Consider the following 19,680-nt stretch of genomic DNA (forward strand, 5'->3'; position numbering starts at 1 on the left):
ATGATTTTGATGCTAGTGGCCCAGAGAAACACTGTCTGTGATAGAAACACTGTCTGTGATAGACAAAGAGAAATGAGCTTTCATCTGCTCGTTTACTCCCCAAATAATGGGCTAGAACTGGTTCCAGTGGCCAGGAACATCTCTCAGGTTTCCTAAGTGGGTGGCCAGGACCTGCTACCTCTCAAGGTGAACTTTAACAGAAGCCTCTCAAGGTGAACTTTAACAGAAGGTGGATCAGGAGCAGGGGCAGGACACCGGCCCAGGCACTCTTTATGATTTGTGTTTGTTCTGAGCGGAGACTTAACCCACTGCACCACAACACCCACTTGGGTAGGCAACTTAAAAATTTATTTATTTGAAAAGCAGAATGACAGAGAGTAGGAACAAAGGGATCTTCCATCCACTGGTTCATTCCCCAAAGCCAGAAGCCTGGAATTCCATCTGGTTTTCCCACTTGGGTGGCAGGGGCCCAAAAACTTGGGCTGTCTCCCACTGTTCTCACAGGCACATTAGCAGAGAGCTGGATGGAAAACAGTAGCTGGGACTTCAAACGGAGCGCAGATATGGGATGCTGGTTTTGCCAGCAGAGGCTTAAAGTGCCATGCTACAATGCCAGCTCTCGAATCCCTAAATCTTGAACCAAATTTCCTGGTCAAAAACTGTGCCTTCACTACTTTCCAAATAACCTGCTGACTCTCCTCCATTCTTGATAGCCAAGAGCTTGTTCTTTGTAAATCAAATTGCATTTGCATGGCCCTGGCAATGAGAACGATTCCTCTCCCTCTCTGGGTATAAAGCCAAACAGTCAGAGGCCAGCCTCTAGTGAGGCCTTCAGAGCCACGCACTGGAGTCTGGAACCAGGGGTCTAGAGAGTTACGGGGCCTTCAGCTGGGGGCAGCTCACAGGAAAAGGGGACGATAGGCGCAGGTTGAAAGTACCAGGAACTCACAATTCCTACACTTGAGTGGGAGAGGAAGACGGGGTTGATTTCAGAGGCAGACGCTGAGAACCAATGCAAAACAGGTTCAAACCCGATTCAAAACAGCTTGTCTAGGGCAAAGTTGAGAAGCCAAGTGTGCTGAAATGAGGCTCACTGCACGGGTCCCGTTAGGTCTTCATTCCCCTCACAGGACAGGAAGCCTGGGGTGGGAGTTGTGTTGAACGGCTGCACGGGATGCTCACATCCCATAATCAGAGTGCTTGAATCCAGTCCTGGCTACTCTGTGCTTCCAAAACGGCCTCCTGCTGATGCGCCTGAGAGGCAGCCGATGATGGCCCAGTACGTGGGTCCCTAGCACCCCTGTGGGAGACCTGGATGGAGTTCTGGGCTCCTGGCTTTGTCGTGGCGCTGTCATGGCTATTGAGGGCATCTGGGGAGCAGACTAACAAATGGAGATCAAGCTCCCTCTCTAGCTCTGCTTGTCAAGTAGGTGACAATAAACATAAAACACAACAAAAAACCCACTAAGCTCACCCAGTCTACTTTTAATCAAAACCTCAAGACCCCACTCCTACTTGCTGGCTCCATGACTGACAGCTGCAGGGCCGGTGTGGAGTGGTCTCTCTTCAGCCTCCACCTAGACAACCAGCACCAGCTCTGCAGAGAGGGCTCCCTGCCGCCTCCGCCACAGCCTCCCGGTTCCGAGGCGTTCACGGCAGCACTCTGGGCCAGGCTAGCAGACTTCCTGCGAAGTCCTAACTTGGAAGAAGGGCAGGAGCCCAACTGCGTGCTCCTGCCAGATACGATGGCTGTGACTGTGATGTGAAATCCAAGTTCGTCATCAACTCTTCCCCTGAGGATTCTCTGATGATGCAGGAGGCAGGGAGCGTGACCGGCACACGTGGGTGCTCAGGAAGGAGTGCTCAGGTATGAAGCAGTCTGTCCAAAGTCACAGGGCACCAGGACTCGGGATTTAGAATCTGGTTCTCATCATTTTCCAGCCCTTTTTTAGAGTAGACTGGGAATGAGTCTTCTTCCCATCCACAAATATCAAACACAGAAGATACCCAGTGCAGGACATGTGTGTAGATAGACTTCTCATAGATTTATTTCTGTGTCATGTTATATATAGATATATGCATATACACCTTTTTAAATACAATCTATATGCCCTCCCTTCCCCACCAAAGTCACAACAGGGGACATAAAGCCTTGCAAGACTGCCACCAGGCTTCCCAAGATGGTCAGGGCCCACAGAACCATCTCTCAGCATCCTAATAACAGCTGCCCTCCTTGGGCTCTGGGGTTACTGAAGCTGCAGCACTCCCAGGATCCAAGGGGAAGAAGGAGGAGAGGAGACAACCGTAGTGTGAGAGAATTCTAGGATGAAAGTGTCCAGTCATTCAGAATGGTAAGCCGGCTCCCAAACTCTCAGGGTGGGCATAAAGGTAAGGGCCCATGGCCCTTGAGATGCCACCCATAGGTGGGGGTAGGGAGTGATGGGGGGGACAGGCATGCAGCAACATGGCAGGAGAAGGAACACCTGTGGGTTATGCTGGAGACAGAGCAAGCCCCGTCAGAGCTAGCCCCTTACCTGGCGACAGATGTAAGGAACAGGATAGATGTCGAGCTCTTAAAGAAACAGAGCACGATGGGGAAGGGGGCAATGCAACACATTAGAAAGTCACATAAAACAAAAGTACCAATAAAAATGTGACCTGTACTTGCCTCCTCCCCAGAGAAGGTGTGATCTATGCTTGGGGGTGGGGGGTGGGGGTGAAAGGTCATGAACTGAGGATTATCAGCTGGCCAGGGGCACAGGAAAGCTCTCTGAGAACTCCTAAGGGCAGGCAGGCAGCTGGGACCCACAGTCCCAAGGAAGAAATGACAGTCCCTTCAGTTCGACTTGGACCAAATCTTGGCACTCCCTCGGAGCCTGGCAAGGGGAAGAGAAAGAGAATGGGTGCAGGGACTCCCTACCCCCAAAGCCTCCCCCAACTCCCTATCCCCATGCAAAGGATGAAAGGAGAGGATGTAAGAGCAGCTGGGGCCCCGAGCTGAGTGGAGTGCCCCAGGGCAAGAGCTCCGCTGCCCGGCTCACCCTTTGCCCTTTGAGGCCTTCTTGCTGGGCTGGCGCTGGTTGGTGCCTGCGGCAGGTTCTCTCAGCTCAGTCAGGTGTTGCTCAGGGTCCTGAGATGTGGCTGCAGCCGCTGCCGCAGTGGTAACTTTAATGGTTTTCTTAAGGTTGGCAACCTACCAGGATGAAAGCCATAGGGGGGAGCAAAGAAGTTTCCGGAACATGATAGACTCTGCCCATCTGACCTGTCTGCTACAGCCATGGTCCAAACGCCTCTGCACAAGACAAGTGGCCCAGGCTGGGGCAGTGTGGGTGAGCCCTGCTCACCTCACTCTCAATCTGCTGCTTCAGGCCCAGCTGCTGCTCCTTGTGCTGGTTGGCCCGGCTCACTTGCTCCTCAATGCCTGACAGCACAACCTCACAGCCCACACACCTGCAGGGTGGGACGAGGAGACGCGTCAGCACAGAGGGCTGCGAGCACACTCATGACAGACAGACTCCAAAAGACCCGTAGCTCCCAGCATCTAACCCCTGTCCGAGCTGGGCCTTGGCAACCACCTACAGCAGTCCCCCCAGTGAGACAGACCCTCAGGTGGGACAGGAGAGTGGCAGGGAAGTGCCGCAAGTGCTGGGCAAGTCGGAGGAGAAGCGGAAAACCAAAGGGGTGGGGGATGAATGAGGACGGACAGTGAGGTTAGACAGGAGCAAAGCAGAGGCCTGTGGCCAACGGCGGTCACAAACCAATGAGTTGAATCCAGCCTAGACAGAAGACCGACGTGGGTAGCATCCCCGCTCCCTCCCCATGCACTTTACCAAGGACACTGCCTCCTGCCTCCCTGGGCCGCCTCCATCCCTGCCTCAGACGCCTTTGGAGGGATGGCTCACTTTGCTTCAGCCTCCTGGGTCGCAGCCCAGCCCAGCCCCTGCTCTCTCCTGCCCTGAAGTACCTCTCCCTTTCTTGGGGTGAGGAGGGGAGGGACAGTGCCGCCCTCGGCTCTCACCACTCCTGCAGGGTTCGGGCGATGGCGCTGAGGTCCTGGCGCTGGATGTCTCGCCCGATGCTGTAGTCCACCTCCAGCCGCTGATTGCGCTGGTCCAGGGAGCCGCGGAGCACATCCGCGTACACGGCCTCGATCACCAGGTCCTCCAGCTGCCGCACGTTCCGCAGGGCCAGCGCCTCCAGCAACACTGCGTATGGGATGCACTGGGCCCGGGAGGCCAGGATTTGTGAGGAGCCGCAGCAGGAAGGGGTTTCCAGAAATCATCTTCCCTCCGCCCTGGCTCATCTGCCCTCCGCTCTGTTCCTATACCACTTCCTCTAGGGCAGAATAAGTAAATGTATTCCCACCTCAAGAAAACAGCATGAGAAGGCCAATCTTAAATAAAACACAAGACTTAAGCTCCCTTACCACCCTATTTCTCCAGACCAGAGCGAGCAAGCAAGCGACACCTGTCTGGGGTCATTCCTCTGGCCACAGCTCAGGAGCTCAGGCAGCCCTGCATCAAGATCACCCTGGCACGGTGGGAATATGCGGCAGGGGAGAAGTCTGACCTCTGCACAGGCATTGCACAATGCAGAGCTCGGTTTAAATCAAGTCAGGACAGTAACAAGACAGTCAAATAACAACTGGGAAACCTCAGCTTGGGGGGTGTGGCAGGAAACTGAGGCCAGCAGGAATACAGAGATCCTTCTGCGTTATATGCATGTCTTACTCCACCAAACAGAAGCCTGGCACCTTGTCAGAAGAGAGCCTATTCCAGCTGAGGCCGTGGGAACGGAAGTAATTGTACAACACATGCATGGCACCCTCGTTGCCACTTTCAGCAGCATACAAAAGATATTTACTTAGAACTTAAGGTGACTGAAAACTTACAAAGAGAAAACTAAGAGAAGGCTCAGCCTAAATGGCTCGGTGATGGACTCCAGACAGACCCTGAGGGGGGCAGGACGAGGCAAGTCTGGTCCTGGGACATCCTAGTGTCACCTCCCAGACACAGAGAAGGATGCCTAGACCTGGGAGACTGCCACTCACCTTGACTTTAGCAGCCAGCGTGACCACGGAGAGGTGTCGAAGCTTATTCTTCTGAGCCTCTGTGAGTGGGGGCAGGTTCCGGGCTTCAGCTGGGGAAGAGGACAAAGTGGAGGAAATCGACTGCAGTTTTGTGGGAAGCCTACACTTCCTTCACCCTTGTTTTTTGTTTTGTTCTGAGTTTTTCAATCTGATTCAGGTCTTGACCCTGAAACTGTGCACCCAGGGGACCTATGTGGGGTATCCCAGGAATTTTCTCTTAAAGTGCCTCCAAAAACCGCCCTTCTTCCACTCCCATCACTGCACAGCTCCAGCCCCCCTGGTTACCTAAGTAGTCAGCGTACGTCCCATAAGCAAACACGGTGAGCAGCCGGAACGTGGAAGCAAAGTCACTTTCGGCGAGCTGCAAGGTGAGGCAAGAGACGTGGTGATGGCAAGGGCTTCCCTCGACACCCTCACTCTTTCCAGCCCCACCTTTCCTGGAAAATGTCGCCCCTCCCCCCAGCTCACCAAGAGGGGCTCTCTGATCACTCTCCTCACAGGTAGGGCTCATTTCCACCTTTGCTTGGACTATTTCCCAATGCATACACACCCTCCAGTAAACTCAAGGTTGAAAACATTCAGTGTTCCAACTGTAAGACACAGCCACCAGAAGCGGCCAGCTGTACTGTCTGGCTGTGGGCGTGTCTGCCCTTCCTGAATCTGAGCATCCCTCTGCAGTCGTCTCCGACCCCTCCGTTCACCAGAGTCCCTTGTTGACAGCTGCACACCCAACAGGCATCTGAGCTGTGGTCTCTGTCGCAGCCCTGCATCGGTGGGAGGTGGTCTTCCATCACCCAGTCCAGCCTACCCATACCTCCTCTTCTATCTGATCACTCATTTGGGCATTTAAGCCATCAATCCCTGCAGAAGGGTCTGAAATTAGAATCTCTTTCAATAGGATTCCAGACCAAGTCTGGTATCCCTCTAAGAGAAAACAGACCTCTGCGTGTGGTCAGCCCTTCAGTACATGCTTGCTGAACCAATGATTTATATGGCACTATCCATCATCTCATCTCTTCCACTGGTTCCTAAGACTCCTGTTTGGTACTGAACACCAGCAGAGGGCCACACGGGCACTCAGTGCTTCTCTGTGTTCCCCTTAACGGATACTTTTTTGGACCCACTGCAGATGAAAGTAAGGGGAAAAAAGCCCCAATTTTTTCCATATCACAGTGACCTCAAAAAGCCATATCCACTGACTCAATCACAAGCCCTCACAAACTGGCTAACAGTTTACCTACACATTGCTGTCACAGCGTCTCAGGGCATGGGTGGGGATCACACATCTTGGTGACTCATCCGCCCTGGACTTTGAACCTTGCCACTTCTGTGTGAAAGTCTCTGCTGTGTTCCAACAGTCTGCCATGTGTCTCTGGGGGGAAAAGACACCTCCTTTCTTTCCTTTCTCAGGTGCATTAGCACAGGCTGCCCAGGGAGAGTACTGTCTGCTAATTTAACCTGTTCATTCCATCTGCATCAGACCTAACACTTTCCCATGATCTTACTGGATTCCTACAGTGACCGTCGAGAAAAGTATCATCTCCATCTTTAAAAGAGGAAACCGAGGCCCTCAACGAGACGCCCCGATTGTCAGGAGGTATTACACTGGGGGGGACAGACTGGAACCCAACCTTCCTATTTGCAATGACATGCTCTTTTGCTTACAAATGTAAATACTGCATTTTCTGTTACAACGACAGACAAACTAAGACGTTTATTTGCTTATTATTTACTTTTGCAACGCGCCAGTTAATCATCACTGTGTTCTTGTTCAACAAAATGGTTTCGTGGGGTTGCGAAATGAGTCCATTCTCAAAGCCAGACTTATGCCCCATGCTTCCCTGAGGGGCTACCCAGGCCAGCAACCCACCTCTCTAACATTAGGCATATCCAGCAGTTCCCCAAATACGTAGACACCAGGGGCCTCCAACACCTGGTGGATGAGTGTGGCCAGCGCTGCCCCCTTAGCCGACTTGGCCAGCAGCAAAAACTGCTCCTGGTTCTGCCCTGTCACCTTCACCTCCGCACTCATGGCTGTACTGAGCTGGGGGACCTGGGCTCAGGATGTCTGGAGCTGCAAGGAAAGAGGACGTGAAACTGCAGGTCCCTGAGCACTGGCGGGATGGCAAAGGCGAGGGCAAGGGGCCGGACCGTAGAAGCAACAAGCCATTTCTGCAGGGAGGAATCGGAGCAGGAGCAGTGGGGAACGTGGACCCTAAAGGCAGCCGCCTCACAGGGCTGCCACGCCCACCCTCTCCCCCTGCCCCTGGGACTAACTCCCAAGGCACACCACGTGAACCCCAAGGCACAGGATGCAGCGCGGCGACGGCTGGGGTCACAGGTCATGCACCCCAACGACAACGCACCCCTCGGTTCTCCACTCGCTCCCACACGTGCCCCCAACCACGTGACCTCACCCCCACGATCCTTACACGTGGCTCCACCTCCTCCCTTAAAGAGGCCGCCCAGGGACCATGGGCTCCCGCCGACTGTCCCGTCGTACCCTGGGCCAGACTCTGCGGGCCACTACCTGGAAGCTTCGTCTTCCAGCGCACCGGGCGGGGCCGTCGTTCCGTCACCTCCGGCAGCTGTTCCAAGCCTTTCCTGCCACCTCCCTGCAGGGCCGCTCTGGCCACTGAACTCGATGGCCGGCTTCCGGCCGTACTTCCGCTCCGGCGACGCAGGTGTCGGAGGAGACGCGCCCCGCCCCGCCCCGCCGGCCGCCGAGAGCCTGCTCTTTGGATTGGTTGCCGGGGAAAGAATGACGGGAGCCTTTTTTTCTGCTCTGTTTCAATAAAACTTTATGAGTGGAAGACTGCTAGGGACTGAATACCGAGGGGACCCCTGGTCCCTGGCTGTGGTTGGCGGTCTGGGCATCCGGGCAGCGCCGCGTGGCCGGGGCGAGAGGAAAACGGTGATGGCAGGAGACAGGGAGGTGGAGGAGGAAACAGTAGGCAATCGTAGAAGCTCTGCGGCCGAGAGCACGTGGGGAGGCCAACCGCTCACCTGTTGGAGGAGCAGGAGAGATAGCAGGCATCTTTATCACTTGTGCGTGCGGACAGCTGTTCTGCACCCCGTTTGACTCCTGGACTCCCCTACCGTGATGACGTCATGTACTCAGTGATGTTTCTGGCTCACTGACTTAATTCAAGAGGCGAGAGGGAGAAAACCCTAGGTGGAAGAGAGCCGAATGTCATCTTTCCTATTTTTACATAAGTAAGTTGAGGCTCGTAAAAATCAGATTAACTTGGAATTTAGGTCTTTTTGAATTCAAAATCATCTCTCCACGTCACCTCTGACACTTTAAAAAATTTAGAGGCTGCTTGTTATATTAAGCACTGAACTATGAGCTTTACCTAATTCATTCGATTCTCACAACAATCTAGTAGTTATCTCCACTTTGCAGATGGAAAAACTGAGGACCAGCCGAGTTAAGTAACGCACAAGAAGGGGAAAGATGAGAAAGTGCAAAACCAGACAAAATCCTAGGACTGGTGGGCCGCTAGGGCTGAAGGGTTTAAATACTAGAGCTTATGGGGCTGCTGCTGTGGTGTGGTGGGCAAAGCCGCCGCCTGCAGTGCCAGCATCCCATATGCGCTCCGGTTCCAACGCCGGCTGCTCCACTTCTGATCCAGCTCTCTGCTATGGCCTGGGAAAGCAGTAGGCAATGGCCCAAGTGCAACCACCCACGCGGGAGACCCAGAAGAGGCTCCTGGCTCCTGGCTCAGATGGCTCAGATTGGCCCTGCTCAGGCCGTTGTGGTCACTGGGCGAGTGAACCAGAGGATGGAAGACTTTCCCCTCTTTCTCTGCCTCTGCCTTTCTGTAACTCTCCCTTTCAAATACATAAATAAACCTTTTTTAAAAAAATAAAGAGCTTATGGTCATTATCCCTTGGTTTGTGGTAGAAAAATGCGAAGCATAAACACAGAAGGGAGAGAGAGCAGGAAGGAGGGGGAGGGGAGGAGAAGTGAGTGGAAGAGAGAAAACGGAAGTGAGAAGGAGTCAAAGGCATAACAAAATACTACAGCTGGTTCACTCCCCAATTGGCCGCAATGTCCGGAGCTGCAGCAATCCAAAGCCAGGAGCCAGGAGCTTCTTCCGGGTTTCCCACATGGGTACAAGGGCCCAAGGACTTGGGCCATCTTCTACTGCTTTCCCAGGCCATAGCGAGAGCTGGATCAGAAGTGGAGCAGCCGGGACTAGAACCGGTGTCCATATGGGATGCAAGCACTGGAGGTGGTGGCTTTACCTGCTATGCCACAGCACTGGCTGGCCCCCAAGCTTATCATTTTAAAAGAGGGTAGGAAAAAGAAAAATCTAAGCAGGCACACACTGTGGTGCAGCAAGTTAAGCAACTCTTGGGACTTCCTATCCCATACCAGAGCACTGGCTGGAGTGCCCGCTGCTCTCTCACTTCCCACCCAGCTCCCTGCTAATGTGCCCGGGAAGCAGCTAATGACAGCCCAGTACTTGAGCTCCTTCCACCCACATGGAGACCCAGATGCAGTTCTTGGCTCCTGGCTTCAGCCTGGCTTTTTTTTTTTTTTTTTTTTTTTTACAGGCAGAGTGGATAGTGAGAGAGAGAGAGAGAGAGACAGAGAGACAGAGAGAAAGGTCTTCCTTTGCCATTGGTTCACCCTACAATGGCTGCCGCGGCCAGCGCGCTGTGGCCGGCACACCACACTGATCTGATGGCAGGAGCCAGGTGCTTCTCCTGGTCTCCCATGGGGTGCAGGGCCCAAGCACCTGGGCCATCCTCCACTGCACTCCCTGGCCACAGCAGAGAGCTGGCCTGGAAGAGGGGCAACCGGGACAGAATCTGGCACCCCGACCGGGACTAAAACCCGGTGTGCCGGCGCCACAAGGCGGAGGATTAGCCTAGTGAGCTGCAGCGCCGGCCGTTACGGCCTTTCAACGGTAGATGGAAGATGTCTCTGTCTCACTGTACCTGTCAAATAAATATTTAAAAAGAAAGAAAAATTAAGAGGAAAGAATGGGAGTAGGACCAATATTTGTTTTATTGTGTGCCAGTGTTTATTTATTTAACTCTTTTTAAAAAGATATTTATTTGAAAGGGAGAGAGGGGGGCTGGTGCTGTGGCATAGCGGGTAAAACCTCCACCTGCAGCGCTGGCATCCCAAATGGGTGCTGGATTGAATCCGACTACTCCACTTCTGATCCAGCTCTCTGCTATGGCCTTCCACTGAAGATGGTCTAAGTCCTTGGACCCCTGCACCTCCGTGGGAGACCCAGAAGCAGCTCCTGGCTTTGGAATAGCTCAGCTCAGCTCCAGTTCTAGTCCCGGTTGGGGTGCCAGGTTCTGTCCCGGTTGCTCCTCTTCCAGTCCAGCTCTCTGCTGTGGCCCAGGAGTGCAGTGGAGGATGGCCCAGGTCCTTGGGTCCTGCACCTGCATGGGAGACCAGGAGGAAGCACCTGGCTCCTGGTTTCAGATCAGTGCAGTGCGCTGGCTGCAACGCGCTGGCCGTAGCGGCCACTTGGGGGGGGTGAAGACCTTTCTCTCTGTCTCTCTCTTTCTCTTTCTCACTGTCTAACTCTGCCTGTTTAAAAAAAAAGTATTTAATAGCATTAAAAATACCAAATACTGATATATGTTTATGGTAGAACATGTGTAAGATATATCTGAAGCAAATTATAATTTATTGTGAGACACAGAAGGAGACCTAACAAATGGAAAGATATCATGTGGGGGCCAGCACTGTGGCCCAGTGGGTTAAACATCTGGCCTGAAGTGTCAGCATCCCATATGGGCGCCGGTTCTAGTCCTGGCTGCTCCTCTTCTGATCCAGCTCTCTTCTATGGCCTGGGAAAGCAGTAGAAGATGGCCCAAGTCCTTGGGCCCCTGCACCCGTGTGGGAGATCTGGAGGAAGCTCCTGGCTCCGGGCATCGGATCGGTGCAGCTCTGGCCGTTGCGGCCATCTGAGGAGTGAACCAGCGGATGGAAGACCTCTCTCTGTGTCTCTACCTCTCTCTGTAACTCTGTCTTTCAAATAAATAAAATAAATATTAAAAAAAGAGAAAGATATCATGCCTTTAGATTAGAAGACTGTATCATGAGGGAGTCACTTTTCCACGGAGTGATTTATAGGTTCAGTATAACTGTTGTCAGAGCTGAACAAGGCGGGCACGGGTGTGGTACAGTGGGTTGAGCTGCTGTGTGGAACACCTGCACTGCACACCAGAGTGCCAGCTGCTCCACCTGTGACTCAGCTTTCTGCTGGTGCATCCTGGGGAGCAGCGGACGACGGCGTGAGGCGTTCTGCCCACCCATTCTCAAATCCAGGCTTTTGTCCCAAACTTTCCTCTCAGTTACCCAGGCCAGCAATCCACCTATCTAATATTAGGCATTTTTTTAAATATAAGCAAGGTGTTTGTGAGTGTGTGGAACCAATAAATAGATTCCTGTAAAAGACTATGAATAGCCTCTTGAAGATAAACAAGGAGGAAAGAGTTGTTTTATCAGATTCCAGGACACAATTACAAAGCCATAATAATTAAGATGTATGGTACAACGCAAAGATAAACTAACCCTTGGAACATAATACATAGTTCAGAAACATATATGCATGTGCATAGTACATGGCTTATGACAGAGTTTGCACTTTTGAGCAGGAGAAAAAGCACATTTCAATGACACTGTGACAATTAGGTATCGACAAGAAACAAATTTAAACTGAACCCCCAAGTTAAGCCACATGCAAAAATGATTCCCACTACATGATAGACTAAATGTAAAAGGCAGCTTAAAAGGCATTGTAACATAATATGGAAGAATATATTCACGTGTATTATCAGCTCTTTGTTAATTGAAATAAAATACAGGAGAACTTCTTGTGTAGCGGAAGGTTTATTTGGGCTTACATTTTTGGAGATTCCCAGCTCAAGATCAGGTCGCCTCATTAGTCTGGCATGTGGTGGAGGCTGGCCGTGGTGGAGCAGGTGCAGAAGAACAATCAAGAGATGAGCAGGTAGCAAAGCAGACACAAGAAACCAGGCTGGCTCAGAGAAGTAACCCACCAGCACGAATGATCTGCACAGGGCCAGCCCCAGTGACGTACTGACCTCCAGAGGCCATCACAGATCAGTCTCTACCTTTAATGTGTCAACCAGCAACATAGACTTCAAGGTTTAAACACCTCCATGAATTTGGGAGCTAAGTGCAATTCAATCCATAACATCAGGAATTTAGAATGGGGAAATATTTCTTAGAATTCAAATACACTGACTATAAAGGAAAAGATTGACAAATTTGGTGACCTCTATTCAAAAGACAAAGCACAGTATGGAACGCATATAAGTGACAAAGGATATGTCCAGATGTGTCTCTATCAATAAGAAAAACAAAAATAGGGCCAACATTGTGGTGCAGAGGGTTAAGCTGCTGCTTTAGACACAGGCATCCCATATGGGCGCCAGTTCAAGTCCTGGCTGCTCCTCTTCTGATCCAGCTCTGCTATGGCCTGGGAAAGTGGCAGAGAATGGCCCAGGTTCTTGGTCCCTTGCACCCATGTGGGAGAACTGGAAGAGGGTCCTGGCTCCTAGCTTTGGCTTAGCTCAGCTCCAGCCGTTGTGGCCATTTGGGGTGTGAACCAGAGGATGCAAGATTTCGCTCTCTCTCTCTCTCTCTCTGTAACTCTGCCTTTCAAATAAATAAAATAGCTTTCTCCCTCTTTCCCCCTCTACTTCTTCCTCTCTCTCTTTCCCTCTCTCTCTCTTCCTGTCTCCCTCTCTCCTCTTTCCCTCTTTCAAATGAAATAATGACAACATTAACACAAATAAATAAATAAAATAAATAAATCTTTTGGCACTGCGACTCACTAGGCTAATCCTCCACCTGCGGCTCTGGCATCCCAGGTTCTAGTCCCGGTTGGGGCGCTGGATTCTGTCCCGGTTGCTCCTCTTCCAGGCCGGCTCTCTGCTGTGGCCCGGGAAGGCAGTGAAGGATGGCCCAAGTGCTTGGGCCCCTGCACCTGCATGGGAGACCAGGAGGAAGCACCTGGCTCCTGGCTTTGGATCAGCACAGCATGCCAGCCATAGCGGCCATTTGGGGGGTTAACCAACGGAAGGAGGGCCTTTCTCTCTGTCTCTCACTGTCTAACTCTGCCTGTCCAAAAAAAAAAAAATTATGAAAAAGAAGGAAGGAAGTTACTGTCCTAAAATCAGTCTTCGGCTTGTCTCTGGCGAGGTGAGAATGGCATGTCAGTGGACAGAGACACGTGGGTCCCTTTGGAGGACAGGCAAGGCCTGGACGGTGCTTATATTCCCTTTATGTGTGTTTTCCCTGTAAATACTCATTATGCTTTACATTTTGCTGCACTTCTCATTATGTGTGCTTTATTTCATAATAAAAGGCATTTTATAAAGTGTAAATTTCAACACCCATATATGATAAAACTCTTAGCAAATTAGTGATAAGAGGTGTCTTCCTTAGAATGTAGTAGTTAAGCTTTCAAAAAAATTTTTAATTTATTTTATTTATTGAAAAGGCAAAGTAATATGCTTAGAAAGGGAGAGAGAGAGGGCTGGCGCCATGGCTCACTAGGCTAATCCTCCGCCTGCAGCACCAGCGCCCCAGGTTCTAGTCCCAGTTGGGGTGCCGGATTCTGTCCCGGTTGCTCCTCTTCCAGGCCAGCTCTCTGCTATGGCCCGGGAAGGTAGTGGAGGATGGCCCAAGTCCTAGGGCCCTGCACCCACATAGGAGACCAGGAGGAAGCACCTGGCTCCTGGCTTCAGATCGGCACAGCACACTGGCCACAACACGTCGGCTGTAGTGGCCACTTGGGGGGTGAACCAACGGAAGGAAGACCTTTCTCTCTGATTGAGATTGAGGGAGACAGAGAGAGAGAGAGAGAGATCTTCCATCCTAGGTTCACCTCAACAACAGAGAGGGCTGAGCCAGGCCAAAGCCAGCGGTCAGGAAGCTGGATTTGAAGCTGGATTTGAAGTTGGGACTCACTCCTAGGCACACTGAGGTGGGATGCAGACATAACCAGCAATGTAGCAATCTGCAGTGTCACAACTCAGCCCCCTTTTATAATTTTTAAATTTATATTTGTTTATTTAAGAGGCAGAGAGACAGAGAGCTCCTGTCTATTGGTTCCCTCTCAGGCTGCTCATAATGGCCAGGACTGGGCAGGGACCCAAGCCAGAAGCTCAGAACTCAATGTAGATCTTCCATGTGGGTGATGGGAACATAATCATTTGAGCCATTGCTGCTGTCTCCTGAGGTCTGCATCAGCAGGAAGCTGGAATCGGGAGCTGCAGCTGGGTAGCAAAGCAGGCAATCTGATGTGGGGCGGGAGCATCTCCACCACTAGGCCAAAATCCTGCCCCCATAACAGTTATTACAAATAAAATAAAATAAAATAAAATAAAATAAAATAAAATAAAAAGAACTTAGGGGTCAGTGCTGCGGCACAGCAGGTAAAGCCACCCTCTGCAGTGCCAGCATCCCATATGGGTGCCAGTTTGAGTTCTGGTTGCTCCACTTATGATTCAGCTCCCTGCTAATGGCCTGGGAAAAGCAGCAGAGGATGGCCCAGGTGTTGGGACCCTGTCACCCACGTGGGAGACCCAGATGAAGCTCCTGGCTCCTGGCTTCAGCCTAGCACAGCCCTGGCCTTTGTGGCCATTTGGGGAATGAACCAGCAGATAGAAGATCTCTCTCTTTCTGTCTCTCCCTCTTTCTCTCTGTAACTCTGCCTTTCAAATAAATAAGTAAATCTTAAAAAAAGGTGTGTGTGTGTGTGTGTGTGTGTGTGTAGCGGGCACTGTAGTACAGCTGGTTAAAATTCCAGACTGCAGCACCAGCATCCCAAATGGGCTGTTCGAGTCTCCCCTGCTCCACTTCTGATCCAGTTCTCTGCTAACGCACCTGGGAAAGCAGTAGAGGATGGCCCAAGTGCTTGGGCCCCTGTACCCACATGGGAATGGAAGAAGCTCCTGGCTCCTGGCTTCAGCCTGGCACAGCCTTGGTTATTTCAGCCATTTGGGAAATGAACCAGTGGATGGAAGACTCTCTCTCTCTCTCTCTCTCTCTCTCTCTCTCTCTCTCCCCCTCAATCTCTCTGCAACCCTGCCTTTCAAATAAATAAATCTTAAAAAAAAAGAAGAAGAAGAAAAGAAGAAAGCAAACCACTGCCACTTGCAGATTCCATGACTGGTTTGTAGAGCTTCATAAAGTCTATAGAAAAATTATCACACAGAATAGAGAGCTTGTCAAAGTTATTGGCTCTATAATAAATAATGCAAATTAATTGCATTTCTTCTTTTTTATGTGGGTGTGTATTTATTTATTGTCCTTTGTTCTGAAACACACAATTAGCCTAGGTGAATTGATAACATTTGTCAGATGCCCCCACACCTGGAAGCACACACAAAATGAATGATGTTGTGTGGGGATGTGCTTGCCTCTCAAAGCAATTGTATTTCTGTGTGCCAGCAAAAAGCACTTGGAAAATGTAATCTTCAAAAAGTACTATTTATGGGACTGGCATTGTGGCGTAGTGGGTACAGCCTCCGCCTGCGATGCCAGCATCCCATGTGGAAGCTGGTTCATGTCCCAGCTGCTCCACTTCCAGTCCAGTGCTCTGCTAATGGCCTGAAAAAGTAGCATAAGATCGCCCAAGTGGTAGGGACCCTGTAACCCAAGTGAGAGACCTGGAGGAAGCTCCTGGCCCAGCGCTGACTAAGCCATTTGGGGAGTGAAACAACATTTAGAAGACTTCTCTCTGTCTCTCCTTCTCTATAACTCTTTAAACATAAATAAAATCAAATCTTTAAAAAGAACGAGAACCATTTATGGGGTAGGTATTTAGTGTGGTGGTAAACATGCCATTCAGACGCCCCATTCCATATAGGAGTGCCTGGGTTTGAGCCCCAGTTTCATTTCTTTTTTTTTTTTAAGATTTTATTGATTGATTTATTTATTTGAGAGGTAGAGTTACAGGCACTGAGAGAGATACACAGAGAAAGGTCTTCCTTCCACTGGTTCATTCCCCAAATGGCCACAATGGCTGGAACTGTGCCATTCCGAAGCCAGGAGCCAGGAACTTCTTCCTGGTCTCCCATGTGGGTGCAGGGGCCCAAGCACTTGGGCCATCTTCTACTGCCTTCCCAGGCCACAGCAGAGAGCTGGATTGGAAGAGGAGCAACCGGGACTAGAACCCGGCACCCATATGGGACGCCAGCGCTGCAGGTGAAGGATTAACCTATTGTGCCACAGCCCCAGCCCCCCTGTTTCATTTCTGATCCCAGCTTCCTGCTAATGTACACCCGGGAGGCAGCAACTAATGAAAACTCAAGTACTTGGGTCTCTGCCACCCATGTGAAAGACATGATGGAGTCCCTGCCTTCTGACTTTGGCCTGGTCCAGCCCCCTCACTGCAGGCATCTGGGGAATGAGCCCGAGGAAGATATCTCTCTGTCTCTCTGCCTTTCAAATGAAATGAAAGAAAAAAAATACCAGAGCAGAAAAAATTCATGTGAATAATTAAAACAGAAGACATGTATCATCTGTATGCAGAAAATTATACATATCCATTGAAAGATGTTAAAGAAGACCTAAAGTTTTAAGATTTTAAAGATATCAATTTTTAGTTTTAAAAGTTTTAAAGATATCAATTTGCCTCAAATTGGACTTTAGATTCAATGCAATTCCAGTACAAATCCTGCAGAACTTTGCAAACTGATTTTCAAATAGAGAAAGGGTTGAGAAATGACAAGATACTACTGAAGGAGAGTATATTATCAGCAAAGTGATCTTTACTAAGAGAGATACCAAGATTTATTTTACAGTTACAGATTTTTACAGAATGTGTTATTAGTGCAAGTTTACAAAAGTTGGCCAATGGAACAAATATATCATCATATATAACAGGACTTTGATATGTAACAGAGATAGCAAAACAAATAAGGCAGAGTGAAGGACTAGTTAGTAAATGAGGCTGGGGGGCAAGCACTGTGGTGCAGCAGGTTAAGCTGGTGCTTAGAAAGCCTGCATTCCACATCGGAGTATCTGGCTTTTTTTTTTTTCTTTTTCTTTTTTACAGGCAGAGTTAGACAGTGAGAGAGACAGAGAGAAAAGTCTTCCTTCCGTTGGTTCACTCCCCTAATGGCCACTACTGCTGCAGTGCTGTGCCGATCCGAAGCCAGGAGCCAGGTGCTTCCTCCCAGTCTCCCATGTGGGTGCAGGGACCCAAGCACTTGGGCCATCCTCTGGTGCCCTCCCAGGCCACAGCAAAGAGCTGGACTGGAAGAGGAGCAACTGGAAGTAGAACCCAGGGTGCCGGCACCGCAGGCAGAGGATTAGCCTAGAGAACCCTGGCACTGGCCCGGAGTGTCTGGTTTGAGTCCCCACTACTCCACACTCCAGCCCAGCTTCTTACTACATGAACCTGGGAGGCAGAAGATGATGGCTCATGTGCTTGGGTCCCTGCCACCCACATGGGAGACCCAAATGGGGGGTTCCTAGCTCCTAGCTTCACCCTGGCTGAGTACTGGCTGTTGTGGCCTTTTGGGGAGTGAACCAGCAAACAGAAGGCCTCTCTTTTGGGGCCAGCGCTGTGGCACAGCGGGTTAACACCCTTGCCTAGAGCGCTGGCATCCCATAAAGGCGTCGGTTCAAGACCTGGCTACTCCACTTCCAATCCAGCTCTCTGCTATGGCCTGGGAAAGCAGTCGAAGATGGCCCAAGTCCTTGTGCCCCTGAACCCAAGTGAGAGATCCAGAAGAAGCTCCTGGCTCTGGGTAGGCGCAGTTCCGGCCGTTGTGGCCAGTTGGGAGTGAACCAGCAGATGGAAGACCTTTCTCTCTCTCTCTCTGCCTTTCTTCTCTGTGTAACTCTGACTTAAAACATTTTAAAAATAAAATCTTAAAAAAAAGAAGGAGGAGGAATTGACAAAGAAAACAGAGGGGTGAGCTTTGGCACAGTGATTGAGATCTGCTCAGCACACTTGCATCCCATATATAAGTGCTGGGTTTATGTCCTCTCTCTGCTTCCAACTCCAGCTTCCTGCTGGTGTGCAACCTGGGAGGCAGCAGATGATGGCCCAAGTACTTACTTGGAACCCTGCTGCCATGTGGGGCTCCTGACTTCAGCCTGGCCTAGTCCTCCCTGGCTGTTGAGGGCATTTGAAGAATGAACAAGCAAATAGAGGACCTCTCTCTTCCTCTCTCTCTCTCCCTCCCTTCCTTTCAAATAAATAAAATTTTGTCACTTTCATAAAACAGTTCTATTTAAGAAAGAGAGAGAGAGACTTTAAGTGCCACCTGCAACACCAACATCCCGTGTGGCCACCGGTTGGAGACCTGACTGCTCCACTTCCAATCCAGTTCCCTGCTTTGTGCCTGGAAAGACAACAGAAGATGGCCCAAATGTGTGGGCCCCTGCACCCACGTGGGAGACCTGGAAGAAGCTCCTGGTTCCTGGCTTCAGCCTGGCCCACCCTCAGACATTGCGGTCATCTGGGGAGTGAACTAGCAAATGGTATATCTCTCTCCCTCTCTTTGTCACCCTGCCTTTCAAATAAATAAATTGCTAAAAAAGAAAAGAACTGGGGCCAGCGCTGTGGTACAGGTTAATCCTCTGCCTGCAGTGCCGGCATCCCATATGGGTGCTGGTTCAAGTCCCGGCTGCTCCATTTCCAATCCAGCTCTCTGCTATGGCTTGGGAAAGCAGTAGAAGATGGCCCCTGTACCTGCGTGGGAGACTGGAAGAAGCTCCTGGCTTTGGATTAGCCCGGCTCCAGCCACTGTGGCCATCTGGGGAGTGAACCAGTGGATGGAAGACCTTTCTCTCTCTCTCTCACTTTCTCTCTCTCCTCTCTCCTCTCACCTCTCTCCTCTCACTGTCTGTGACTCTACCTCTCAAATAAATAAATAAAATCTTATTAAAAAATAAAGAAAGAAAAGAAAAGAACCACAGAAATTAAATACTTAGACTCCAGTTGATCATGGAGAAGGAACAGGCAGAGACGTCCAGGAGACAATGGCTGGAAATCATCCTTTGAGACAGCTTTGCTGTACAAGGAGGCAGAGAAGGGCAGATGCTGGAGGTGGGCATAAGGGGACCTGGCTTCCACGGGAGGACCACAGCGTGCTCGTGTGCAGCTGGCAGTGAGTATCAGATGCAGGGGACGACAGCCCCTGGAGTGATGGCCCTGGGCAGGTGGCAGGGGCAGAGGTGCCCCACAGGGGGATCAGTGGGGCTGGGACGTGATGGTGGGATGGACACGTGTGCCTCAGCTTACTTGTGTATTCTCAGAAAAGCAACAAGATTGTGAACTGAGAGAGAGTTCAGAGAAAGGACACTGGACATTTGAGGACAGACGGAAATGTTCCCTGACAAATGCCAGGAACCCTGAGCAAGTCCAGAGGTAGTGGTGGAGATCCCAGCAGAGCTGGAGACCCGGCAAGGACGTGGAGACTGTGGAGCGTGGGAAGGTCTGGAAACGCATCTGAAGACACGTTCATCACTCTGTACTTCATTGTCTCGCCTCCTCAGGATGCACCAAGGCTCACCAGGGCCAGAATATGGCAGGAGCTATGCACCATGCCTCACACGGCCCTGT

At 50.8% G+C, this 19,680-nt stretch overlaps 1 protein-coding gene across 5 annotated transcripts; it reads right to left on the reverse strand.

Annotated features, from left to right (window-relative positions):
- Nucleotides 1-2,024: 2,024 nt before the first annotated feature.
- Nucleotides 2,025-7,655, reverse strand: COPS7A (COP9 signalosome subunit 7A). 5 transcript variants are annotated; one of them, XM_002712894.6, is made up of 8 exons: nt 7,620-7,655; nt 6,960-7,163; nt 5,375-5,450; nt 5,051-5,139; nt 4,019-4,221; nt 3,345-3,450; nt 3,042-3,193; nt 2,025-2,876 (listed from the first exon to the last, which is right to left on the reverse strand). In XM_002712894.6, exons 2-8 carry the CDS (start codon nt 7,119-7,121, stop codon nt 2,837-2,839), a joined length of 828 nt encoding a protein of 275 aa, XP_002712940.1. In that variant the 5' UTR covers nt 7,122-7,163; nt 7,620-7,655; the 3' UTR covers nt 2,025-2,836. The 5 variants fall into 5 exon arrangements, with proteins under 5 accessions (XP_002712940.1, XP_008257978.1, XP_008257976.1 ...); XM_008259756.5 differs by having other exon boundaries at nt 7,593-7,655; XM_008259754.5 differs by having other exon boundaries at nt 7,522-7,655.
- Between the last annotated feature and the right edge of the window lie 12,025 nt (nt 7,656-19,680).

The sequence above is a fragment of the Oryctolagus cuniculus genome, chromosome 9, assembly GCF_051225735.1.
Source record: "Oryctolagus cuniculus isolate XC-2025 breed Fujian yellow rabbit chromosome 9, ASM5122573v1, whole genome shotgun sequence".
In the NCBI taxonomy this organism is placed as follows: Eukaryota; Metazoa; Chordata; class Mammalia; order Lagomorpha; family Leporidae; genus Oryctolagus; species Oryctolagus cuniculus.

Excerpts from the sequence above, each read along its gene's own strand:
- COPS7A (XM_002712894.6), bottom strand. The coding sequence starts at position 7,121 with ATGAGTGCGGAGGTGAAGGTGACAGGGCAGAACCAGGAGCAGTTTTTG. Across the intron at positions 5,140-5,374 it reads GACGTACGCTGACTACTTAG|CTGAAGCCCGGAACCTGCCC; the intron begins GTAACCAGGGGG and ends CCTCTTCCCCAG. Across the intron at positions 4,222-5,050 it reads CGCTGGCTGCTAAAGTCAAG|TGCATCCCATACGCAGTGTT; the intron begins GTGAGTGGCAGT and ends TCCCGGGCCCAG.